Here is a 12,888-nt window from a genome sequence, read left to right on the forward strand (position 1 = left end):
CTTCACTTTAATCACGTCATTTTGTTTAAGGTGACAGTCATGTTAATGGTTTTGCATCAGTAATTCACGTTTATAAATATGAAAGCTTGAAAATGAGTTTTATATGGAAACAACTGCAGTCATGCAAATCCACAGAATGTTTCACAGTTTACGCAAAATCCTTTGGTAGATCTAAGAAAATATATTATGCTCAGAAAATACATGTAAAACCTGCTCGACTACCCGCTACAGTTTAAATCAACAGGTAAAGTAGCCGAGTGACAGTTCCCACCGGGCTAAGTCTGAGCATTGAGTTCCCTCCAGGGTGAAAATCTTATCATAATGGCCAAATCATCTGTCATCAGAATCCCATTGAAGATGCTGATGACTGTATGTACAGTACGTTGAAGGCAAAGTTTGATCATTTTCTTTATTAACTTATGAGTTATGTAGGTTTACACCTTCTTTCTTCTTGTCGGTCTGTGTGACCATGTCCCTTGTGTGTTTAGGCTGAGGGTGCTCCGAGCATAAGAATCTCATTGTATTTAATACATATGACAATAAAGATGAACTTGAACTTGATTTTTACAAAGCGGTTGTGCAACCCTCTGTGACAGCTAGCTACGCTATATAATGTCGTGTGGGCTTGGTTTGGATATTTGACAAGGAGGAAATGAATGAGATGCTGACAGACACGATGAGAAAGTTCATGACAAGGATCCACATGTGCTTGGGCACTGCCAAAAGGCCTCTGACAGGGGTGTCACTATGTTAATGTAGGAGTGAATGTAGCAATAATAACCACAGGAAGACAGGGTTCTTTATAGGCATGACTGTGATGCGACATTTTCAGCGTCACCAGCGTACTTATTAAAAACATTCTCAAGACATTTCTTACACGTTACCAATGCATGTGTAACATACAGTATGACTGATGTCATGTTTATCAGAGGCGGGGCTTGAGTCACAGTTTTAATTGCTTGATACTTGACTTGATACATGAAGAGAAGACTTGAGACGTGACTAGACTTGCCTTGGGTTCTGGTGACTTGGGACTTGACTCTGACTTTGATGACTTGAAAAGGTTTCTAAAGATGATCTTGATTTGTTCTGACCTGACCCGACCCCTCATTTAGACTTAAGACTTGACATTAATGACATGGACCTGACTCAAACTGGACTTGCTAATCGACATTTGTTGTATTGTATGCTTTGTACGGATTATTGTTATTATTTATTTATTCATTATTATTTGGTAGGGCTGCGAAACAGACCCACACTCATGTAATCTGTCAGACCTATGCGGGATCTGACAAAAATAGAACAGGTGCATAATTTTTCCGCACCACATGTTTTTTTTTTTTTTTTACCTTTATTTATACAGGGGGAGTCTCACTGAGAGCAATGCTCTCTTTTTCAGGAGTGCCCTGTTCACATTCTCACACACATTCATACCTGGAAGCTGACCAGTACAACCACAGTCTGAACTGATGGCCACTGATCAGCTCCACTGGAGCAGTTGGGGTTAAGGGCCTTGCTCAAGGGCACCTCAGTGGTGGTAATGAGGGAGGGGCAAGCGCTGCCTTTTCACTTTCCCAACCCAGATTTATCCTGCCGGTCCCGGGGATTGAACCGACGACCTTCCGGTCACAAGCTCGCTTCTCTAACCATTGGGCCACCACTGCCCCATATCGGCGCCATATGTATCGCCCATCAATTAACATGGGCAAGAGTTGATCTTTGACCAATCAGATGGCTTGGCTGAAACTACCCCGCTGTATGAGCTTCCTGTACTGACCTGGGTATGGCACATGGAACCATGGGGCGCTAGCTACAGCATCCCCCGCTGTATGAGCATCCAGTACTGACCTGGGTATGGCACATGGAACCATGGGGCGCTAGCTTCCTGTACTGACCTGGGTATGGCACATGGAACCATGGGGCGCTAGCTACAGCATCCAGGTTGGCTGTATGAGCTTCCTGTACTGACCTGGGTATGGCACATGGAACCATGGGGCGCTAGCTTCCTGTACTGACCTGGGTATGGCACATGGAACCATGGGGCGCTAGCTTCCTGTACTGACCTGGGTATGGCACATGGAACCATGGGGCGCTAGCTACAGCATCCAGTACTGACCTGGGTATGGCACATGGAACCATGGGGCGCTAGCTACCTGTACTGACCTGGGTATGGCACATGGAACCATGGGGCGCTAGCTTCCTGTACTGACCTGGGTATGGCACATGGAACCATGGGGCGCTAGCTTCCTGTACTGACCTGGGTATGGCACATGGAACCATGGGGCGCTAGCTTCCTGTACTGACCTGGGTATGGCACATGGAACCATGGGGCGCTAGCTTCCTGTACTGACCTGGGTATGGCACATGGAACCATGGGGCGCTAGCTACAGCATCCAGTACTGACCTGGGTATGGCACATGGAACCATGGGGCGCTAGCTACCTGTACTGACCTGGGTATGGCACATGGAACCATGGGGCGCTAGCTTCCTGTACTGACCTGGGTATGGCACATGGAACCATGGGGCGCTAGCTTCCTGTACTGACCTGGGTATGGCACATGGAACCATGGGGCGCTAGCTACAGCATCCAGTACTGACCTGGGTATGGCACATGGAACCATGGGGCGCTAGCTACCTGTACTGACCTGGGTATGGCACATGGAACCATGGGGCGCTAGCTACAGCATCCAGGTTGGTGTCGGTCCTGCCAGAGTAACCATACTCATCCGGCTTGGAAGGCAGGACATCAAAGATGGTCAGCAAGAAGCAGACCAGCCAGCCGCCACACATCCCGAACAATGCCTGCAAATTGGTACAAGACAGAACGAGTTAGTATATTTGGGATTCAACCATCTGCTATTCTGTGCACATATTTATTGATAGATTTAAATTAAAACAATCTCCAGGTGCTCCCAGCCCAAGGCCTTTCAGCTGCCAGCCCGCTGCCATAGCAAAGAACTGAACTTTGTTACACTATAAGGGATATTGCTTTAGAGAAACTAAGACATCTCTCTTGTTTATTGAGAGGTTGAGGTTAACTTATGTTATAAGTTAAGTTCATGGATCATGTCGGGCTAGAGAGAACAGGATATTTTCAGGTTTTGCCTTTCTAAACATGAGGGGTCTTCAACTGGATATGAGCTGTTTTTTCTGCCAGTGGGCGACGGGGGGGGGGGGGGGGGGGGGGTAGCATGTATCGAAAACAAGAAATGTGATAGGAAACAGCTTTAGCTATGAGGCAGTCAAAATAGTGGTCGCACCGTCGTCAATCACTGTGCACAGTGCACAGTCACACAACACTGCCTGCCTCACACAATACAATTGGCTGCATCACGTTAGCGACAAATCTGGAGACTTCAAAAAACGTGTCGTTTTAACGGAGTCCATTCCAACGAGGGGTGGCAATGTGCCAAAAATGAGCGATTTGCCTAGGTTACATAAAGCCGCCCAGTCAAAATAGTGGTCGGACTGTCGTCAATCACTGTGGGTGATTTATTTTACAAGTGGCATTTCAAGTCATATCTGACTAGTTTTCAATGTATTTCTCCCCACAAAAGTTAGGCTTTTTCTGACATGGGAGCAAGCAAGCAGCGCAGCAGTAAGCGTCCCTCCTGATGCAATGGACCTGGCTGCCTGGCTGCAGCTGAAGCGCGTTGGGATCACACGGCCAAACAATTCAAGCCCTTTTTGCAGCACTTGAGGAAACCGTGAGTTTGCTCGTTGATATAAGCGATTGCCCGCACGATTCATTAATTAATAAACTAGTGAACGTGAAGTGAAGTGAAGTGAGTCACACCCGCCCACTCAGATCTGCGGATAATGACCTGCCACTGTTTAACATGAGCTGCGATTGCGTGGAAGCAGATCTTATACCGGCGGTCGAGGTAGATAAGATACGGACTCGCGGGAGTGCGCGTAGGCCGGCTAATTGTTGTTTAACATGCAGGCCAACCGGCTAGGAGCAGGTTATAATACGGATTCCACTGCATGTTAAGAAGTGGCTCTATGTGCTGTCACTAGCTCTCAGTTGCTGAAACCTCGTTGAAAGCAGTGTTTCTGTGTTTCCTTTCTGTGTTTCCTTCTAAACACAGCTACCACAGCTTTACATTTACAGTTTCCTTCTAAACACAGCTACCACAGCTTTACATTTACAGTTTCCTTCTAAACACAGCTACCACAGCTTTACATTTACAGTTTCCTTTTAAACACAGCTACCACAGCTTTACATTTACAGTTTCCTTCTAAACACAGCTACCACAGCTTTACATTTACAGTTTCGTTCTAAATGCAACTACCTCAGCTTTACATTTACAGTTTCCTTCTAAACACAGCTACCACAGCTTTACATTTACAGTTTCCTTCTAAACACAGCTACCACAGCTTTACATTTACAGTTTCCTTCTAAACACAGCTACCACAGCTTTACATTTACACTTTCCTTCTAAACGCAGTTACCACAGCTTTACATTTACAGTTTCCTTCTAAACACAGCTACCACAGCTTTACATTTACAGTTTCCTTCTAAACACAGTTACCACAGCTTTACATTTACAGTTTCCTTCTAAACACAGTTACCACAGCTTTACATTTACAGTTTCCTTCTAAACACAGCTACCACAGCTTTACATTTACACTTTCCTTCTAAACGCAGTTACCACAGCTTTACATTTACAGTTTCCTTCTAAACACAGCTACCACAGCTTTACATTTACAGTTTCCTTCTAAACACAACTACCTCAGCTTTACATTTACAGTTTCCTTCTAAACACAGCTACCACAGCTTTACATTCACAGTTTCCTTCTAAACGCAGTTACCACAGCTTTACATTTACAGTTTCCTTCTAAACACAGCTACCACAGCTTTACATTTACAGTTTCCTTCTAAACGCAGCTACCACAGCTTTACATTTACAGTTTCCTTCTAAACACAGCTACCACAGCTTTACATTTACAGTTTCCTTCTAAACACAGCTACCACAGCTTTACATTTACAGTTTCCTTCTAAACACAGTTACCACAGCTTTACATTTACAGTTTCCTTCTAAACGCAGGCGCAGCTACCACAGCTTTACATTTGGCCATTGGCCCCATGTCATGCCCAAAAGCTCCCCCAGATTAACAGTTCTTCTCAGACTGGAAAAGCCTGAGAAAGCGTTTAGACATAATCACAGGACACTAAAACCCTCCATTAAAAGCCATAGTGATACATCTCTTTCATGTTAGCAGCTCCTTGAGGCAGGGCGCGGCCACTTTTACAGACACACCTTGAAGCTGCTGAAGAGAAAACTCATACTGTCACTTGTAATAAATCAGTCTAACCATAATTTCAATCACAGCTGTAGGTCAAACATTTCATAGTCTCGCTGGCCAGCCTCCTCTCCCTTCCGTCCGAGGAGTCTGGCGCCGCAGGTCTCCATAACTGGGATAAACCCTCCCCTGCTCTACTCTGCTCTCCCATTGGAGGTGTCGGTTTCAGACGCTGCCGGATTTCCGCTCCCCGCTTAAGAAGCTCTGTCATTGGCTCCGACCATGTCAATCAGAGCGGCTTCCGCTCCCTCCTCCCTGTGTGTTGCTGTAAATAGTGCCCTGCCGCCTCAGGGAAAACAACAATGCTAACTAGCTAGCAAGCTAATGGCAGAAACCTACACGCTAGCTCGTTGCTACACGCTGAAAACGGCAAGTTGAATTGTTTGAAACTATTTTCCAAAGGCACTGCCGCTAAGCGCCGCCCATCGCAATCCCACTATGGAGACCTGCGGCGCAGACTCCTCGGACGGAAGGGAGAGGAGGTTGGCCAGCGAAACTAAACATTTCATAACTGTAACTATCATTTCCATATTTGTGTGTACAGTATATAATTTTTTTATAGAGCAGGTTTCATAAGGCACAATCTCAGTACAAAAATAGAGGGCACTTGGTGCATACCTTCGCCAACCTTTCTACAAAGTTTCATGGTGTTACTGAAGTTAGGTGCCTTTTTACGATCACACCCCCTTTTATCCAGTGGGAGAGTTCAGTGGAAATTTAATCAGTTCTAAGTTGGCCCATGACCTACTTTTCTACAAATTTTACTACAAATCCATTTATACTGTAACTTTTTGAGATATCCTGCAGACAAACAGGGGTGAAAACCTGACCTCCTGGCCAACTCTGTTGGCAGAGGTATCAATGTGGCAGTTTTTCCTCAGGTTTGAAAATGGAATGTTTTGATTCCACATGATTTATCATTTACCTGTTTGTTGGTATACTATATTTATTAGAGTATTAGTGTTCTGCAACTGAATTAGGTTCCCATATTGTATGTTATATATGAATTAAAGGTATACTATGCAACTTTTTCATTCAAAAAACATTAACATATAGAACAGTTTCCCCTCAAAAACATGTTTATGTGGAGCGATGAGCAGCTGCTCGGGGCATCATTTGTGACTAACCAAGAGAGAATTCCGCTCCAAATTGGTGAGGGAGTATCAGACAAAGAGTTTGACATGATGAGAATGAAGTGGGGCAGGTTACAGTAATTAGATGATGCTGCTCAGAGTTCAGAGGATGTGGCATCAGCTGAGGATAATTAAGAAGGAAAGTATTGACAAAATGATCGAAGAGGAGCGTCTGGAACTCCATGGTTTCATCTGTCTTTTCAAATTAGACAAAATTAACTTAGAAAATAAATAGAGTCCGGATACTGATATTTAGTCAGCACCCAGGTTAAAAAACTGACCTGGGTGCTGACTAAATATCAGTGTGCGGACTCTATTTATTTTCTAAGTTAATTTGCCTTGTCCTGCACCTGACCTCCTTCAAGCAGATATGCGTGCCCTACTTCTTTCTTCATCTGTCTTTTCACACTAAAATGGCACAGTTGAGAATGTGTCGGGCAGGAGTGGAGAAGGTCTCCTTTGAATACTAGTGTCAAGGAGGAACAGATAGTATTTTTTTTTTACATATATATATATATATATATATATATATATATATATATATTTTTTTTTTGTATTTATGGTGCATCCAATTATGTGTTGTAGTTTTGTTTTTGTCAGGTGTTTTTTTAGGGGTCCAAGCACGAAGTGCGTGGATCCCTATTGTATCTGTTCCGATTATTTTTTTTTTCCTTCTTCTCCGGTAAAACTGTATGTACAGCAGAAACTGTAAGGCTCAGCATAGCCAGACTGGGCACATAGATTGTAAATGTGCCTCACTACTCAGAAACAAAAAATTACCCATATCGGCCAGATGGTGGCGCTATAACAGACCATTTCGTGTTATGGTCCATATCTTCTGAACCGTGAGGCGTAGAATCAAAATTCCACTTCGGCTGTATTCCCTGGATCAATACGCATCTATCCATATAGGCCACGCCCATTTGCGTGTGCCTAGATTTTCCGCCATTTTGAATTTTATCTAAAACCTACTTTTGCTATCTCCTCCCAGGCCATTTGCCTGAATGAGCCTAAACTTTTTCTGTGGCATCTCTGGACTTACCTGACTCAAAGTTATTAAAGGATTTTGGATACGTGAAACCGTCTTGAAATGATAAATGTTTAAACTTTTGTGTATTTACTTTTGTTCTTTTCCTGCCCTAAAAGTGTGTGGATCTCAGAAACCATACACCCCCCATCACCCAAACTTTCCACACAGGTTCACGACATCACCCACTACTCAGAGTAAAAAAATTACACCAATCCACCAGATGGTGGCGCTATAACAGCCAATTTCACGTTTGTCGGTCCATAACTTCTGAACTGCGAGCTGTAGAATCAAAATTCCACATCTACTGGTTTCCCTGGAGCATCATGTATCTAACCCACTAGGCCACGCCCATTTCTGCGTGGTAGATTTTCCGCCATTTTGAATTTGATCAAAAACCTACTTTTGCGAGCTCCTCCTAGACCGTTTGGCCAAATCACACAAAACTTTTTCTGGGCCATCTATGGACTACCCCGACCTAAGGTTAGTAAAGGATTTTGGATACGTGAAACCGTTTTGAAATGCTAAATCTCGAAACTTTTAATAAAACACACGCCAACACTAAATTGCCCACAACTCATTAACCGGTCAATTACAACTACTGCTGCTACTACTGCTACCACTCCCACTACTACCAACACTACTACTACTACTATTACTACTTCTGCTACTATTACTACTACTACTACTACTACTACTACTACTGGAAGTTGGAATGTAGCATTTTGGGTGGGGTTAATGTGTTTTGGGGTTCTGCATCTGCTGTAGCATAATACATAGTTGGTTTAGATGTCACACAGTAATGCCCGATCCACAAAGACTTGACACCCACGTTTGAATAAAAACAAGTTTATGCCATAATAAGGTTATATCCGTGCCTTGTCATTGCTGTGGAAGGATGGTGTAGGGGTAAAGTAGCAGACACCAAAGCTGGAGGTCCTGGGTTCAAACCACGGCCAGGTAACTGTTTTATTTTTTGAAAATGTAGAATAAAGGTTAATCTGAATATAATTATGTATAACGCTGCTGAATACACACTGTGTACATAGCAGAATAACTGAATATGCCTATTTATGGTAACGTCATATTTCGACGTCCTCTTGACATTCCTGTGTAGATGTCTAAATGATCCCCAAATCGGCTGTGATTTGGCCTAGTCCTGGACGTCACTGAAAGATGATATCAGAACATCATCATGATGTAATTGTGTTTGCTGGGAGCCTTCTTTCAGATGAGAGAGGAAAAACATTCCAATACATTATTGTGTCTTCACATGTGAAAGGTCCAAAAAGAGAATTCAATCTGAATTATCCGTGTCACTCATGTGCTCATTGTAACAGCACAACCCACACCAATTAGTTCAAACACCTCCATTCAGGGCATACTTTTAATGTAAAGTGGTGCATTATGTGTGTAATACAAAAATGTCCTTAATGGTAAATGGACTGCATGACAAGCTGCCATGCAGGGTGCTGGCTATAGTCACCAAAAGCAATTTCAGGGATAAACCCCATCAACCTTCTGTAGTGGACGCCACTACGCCCTATGGTTTGATGTGTGTGTGGGAAAGACACAATGACAACTGAAAATTCTGATTTCAGAACACAAAAGCTCCATCATGAGACAAGAACTAACCTCTCCTGTTGCAAAACACGTTCTTGAACACAGCCACGCAATCTCCAGCTAACATTTCCAAGATATTGAAAAAGTTCATGAAACACCGCAAAATAAGGAGGCAGCATGTGGGGTTTTAATTACTGTTACTGACTTACCTGTCTGAAGTTGAAAGTTTTTCATCCCACGTGGGGTTTGAACTTTGAGCGGCAATGGTCTTTAGTTAGCATAAGTCAGGTACTTTACCAAGTGAGCTATCCAGACTGTTGTATTTAACTTTGTAGACCATATTATATGTATCTGCAGAGCCAGAGAAGTACTTGTCGTATTGACAGTATGTTCTACCCAAATACCACTTTCTGTCCAGATACTTAAAGGGATATTGTACACAAAAACTGCTTTCTATCCAAGTACTACTTCAAGTTTCAAGACATCACCCACTACTCAGAGGAAAAAATTACACCAATCTACCAGATGGTGGTGCTATAACAGCCAACCACCACTACTACTGCTGCTGCTGCTGCTACTACTACTACTACTATTGGCTACTAGTGGCGGCTGTGGCTCAGGAGGTAGAGTGGGTTGTCCACTAATTAGAAGGTTGGTGGTTCGTTCCCCGGCTCCTCCAGTCCGCACATCGAAGTGTCCTTGGGCAAGACACTGAATCCCAAATTGCTCCCGATGGCTGTGCCAGCACCCTGCGTGGCAGCTGGCCGCCTTCGGTGTGTGAATGGGTGAATGTAGGCACATTGTAAAGCGCTATATAAATGCAGTCCATTTACCATTTACCATTTACTATTCTTAGTACTTCTGCTGCTACTACTGCTGCACTCCCACTACTACCAACACTATTACTACTACTGCTACTACTACTACTACTAGTACTGCTTGGAAACCGTCAGGTCACCGGATCTCAACCAAACTTTGTTTACTTGTGCATATACCAAGTCTGAATAAATGTGCACTATCTGACATATACCCCCCAAGTCACCGGAAGCTTGGACCCCGCATCGCCGCTTGCGGCTATATTTTGTTTTTGTTTTTGTTGTTTGTTTTAATATGTTTTAATATGTTTTTAAGCCTGTATGTATGTCTTGTGAGTTGTATTGTTCTGTCTTATGTGCAAAAAATAATAAACACAGTTTAAAAAAAAAAAAAAAAATGGCACAGTTGTCCGCCACACTGACTGGACATTGACAAAAGTGTAATTTTCAGAGTGTTACATTTATTGTATTAATTTGTATACCACTGACAACTTTTCTCAAATCAAACGCATTCTTAGCTGCAGAAACACCATATCTGCATGATTTAAACATGTATCTCTCTTGCACTTACTCACCTATTTCCAAATCAACTGTATCAATCAATGAACAAGGTGGGTAAACCTATGGCGTAGCTACGGGTGCCCCTGGGTGTGCCAATGCCACCCGCACAGGCAGCTGGCACACCCAAAAAGAAAGGGGGAAAAAATAAGGTTTTTTGTTTGTTTGTCTGCAAAACACATCAGCTGTCATGCACAGCCTGTCATGCATAAGTGTCCGACTGTCCGCTATGCCTCTGTGCATCATGGGAAACTAGCTCCGCTGTCTAGTAAAGTAAACAAATGCAGCCGCAGCGCCAAACCAAGAAGACATGAAACAGAGCTCGCTTTTAAGCTTTTTCGACAAAGGCAAGAAACGTCGCATTGACGAGGAAGAAGATGACTCGTCGCCCTCCCCCTCAACAAGTGCGGCTTGTAGTGCACCCGTTCCCGCACCTGTATTGGTGGTGGACAGTGGAGAGACAGACGATGATGAAGATGATGCAGCCGAAACAATGACGTTAATAACAGCGTGGGGACACAGCCAAAAACACACTGGTGGTTTGTGCAGCAGCAGAGTCAGAGGACACTAACGCTACAGATCTCTCTGCAGTAGACGAACCTGCATGCCGACCAAACTTGCGTTCTTTCCCGACTAGAACACTCTTTGGAAAAAGTAGCTGAGACATTTTTGAGATACCAAAGTGGTTTTACATGTTGCCAAAAAATACAATTTAATTGACTGCTTCTACCTGCTAATAATGAGTGTGAAAAGGAGCAAACATTGATGGTTATGGTCATATGGTCCTATCTTCATATTCCTCTAAATCTGGCTTGAAAAGGCCCAGATTTTTTTTGGGAGGCGGCCGCCACCAAATGGTTCACCTCCTGGCACACCCTGACTTTCTGTGGCACACCCAATGTGCCAAGTCTGGCTACGCCAGTGGGGTAAACTACCGGGAACCGGGAACCTTTGGCATGGGAAGATGCTCTAGCAAAGAGGATAAAACAGTAGCACCTCTAGCATCTGTCACTATAGCGTCTCTTGAGGTGTCAGAGAGGTCTACTCACTGCACAGCACGACCGCTGGCTACCGCTACACTCTAAACCTCACTCACATCTGTGCACGGCACCACGTTGTGTAGTCCTTTACATATTCACCCACGTTGTGTAGTCCTTTACTTATTCACCTACGTTGTGTAGTCCTTTACATATTCACCCACGTTGTGTAGTCCTTTACATATTCACCCACGTTGTGTAGTCCTTTACATATTCACTCACGTTGTGTAGTCCTTTACATATTCACCCACGTTGTGTAGTCCTTTACATATTCACCCACGTTGTGTAGTCCTTTACATATTCACCCACGTTGTGTAGTCCTTTACATATTCACCCACGTTGTGTAGTCCTTTACATATTTATTGATTTATTTCTGATGTAGGCTCGACTGACACAGATAGAGAGAGATAGGGAGAGAGAGGGAGCGAGAGGCAAACTACCATTGCGCGGGCGTAGATTGCAGTAAGACGTGGGTCAGAGCTTTTCTAAACGCAATTGTTTGCGCTCATGCGTAGGATGGCAGTGTGTGAGGATTTTCCATGGGCACACCTATTTTTCAGAGTAGCACACCTGTGCGCAGGTGGGAGTGCAAAGCCGCTTGCTACCTTCCCGGGCACCGGTGCACGGCCTGAAATTGCCAGGTGTGCAGGTGGACAATATGTAGGAAAGAGAGACAGCGCCGACTCAAACGCTACCGCAAACGCCTTCTGCGCCGCTGTACGGTCATGGGCTCTAGAATCTGACACTATAGCGCCTCGTGGGGCGTCAGAGAGTGAGGTTTACTCAACTGCACGACGTGCACAGCACTACCCGCTGGCTATGTTACATTTGTACAGCGATTACATGGAAACAAAAAGATACATATCCACAGGAATTATTTTATCACATGTGAGCCATGCCGAGGAAAGCCACACTACAGCCTCAGGGTAGAAATGCATGCCAAATAAACAATCTTATATTTATTGTATTTCCTTGTGTTTGATGTTAGGATTGACACATCCTATACGATCCAAGAGGGAGATAAAGTGATTGACAGACACGCAAGTGGAAGCTTTAAACTGCAAAACATGAATCCAGTGTTAGTGATGACAGGGTGAGAGACACTGAGCTCTTGGGTGTTGGCTGACCACCTACAGTAGGTGGGCTCTTACTACACTGCTATACAATCACTGGCTCCATTGCTTCATACTGTAAGCCACAGCTTTGTAAACGCTGTGTATTGATTTGATGATGGAGAGCAAACACTGAGTACCTATGAAAACGTAACCTTGTTTTCATAAAATCCGGAGACCCTATAGTGTTTTCATTGATGTTTTTTTAAGCTGTCTTTGGCTTTGACAACCTATGAGTCACTGTCCCAAAAGCAATGTTTGAGTTCCCACCATTATCTCAACGCTGTGCAACACTAATGGAGTTTATGCTGTGGTCAGTTTGATAGCTATTGTTTT

At 43.9% G+C, this 12,888-nt stretch overlaps 1 protein-coding gene across 1 annotated transcript in view; it reads right to left on the minus strand.

Moving 5' to 3' along the window:
* Nucleotides 1-12,888, minus strand: part of LOC310792463 (solute carrier family 23 member 2) — a gene marked incomplete at both ends in the record, with an annotated part of 102,748 nt that overhangs the window by 29,406 nt on the left and 60,454 nt on the right. Inside the window, one exon of the mRNA XM_083654150.1 lies at nucleotides 2,646-2,802. Within this exon, the coding sequence (XP_083510276.1) occupies nucleotides 2,646-2,802 (157 nt within the window). The remainder of the gene's footprint in view (nucleotides 1-2,645; nucleotides 2,803-12,888) is intronic.

This window comes from Poromitra crassiceps (genome assembly GCF_964638095.1).
Source record: "Poromitra crassiceps genome assembly, chromosome: 18".
NCBI classification, from domain to species: Eukaryota; Metazoa; Chordata; class Actinopteri; order Beryciformes; family Melamphaidae; genus Poromitra; species Poromitra crassiceps.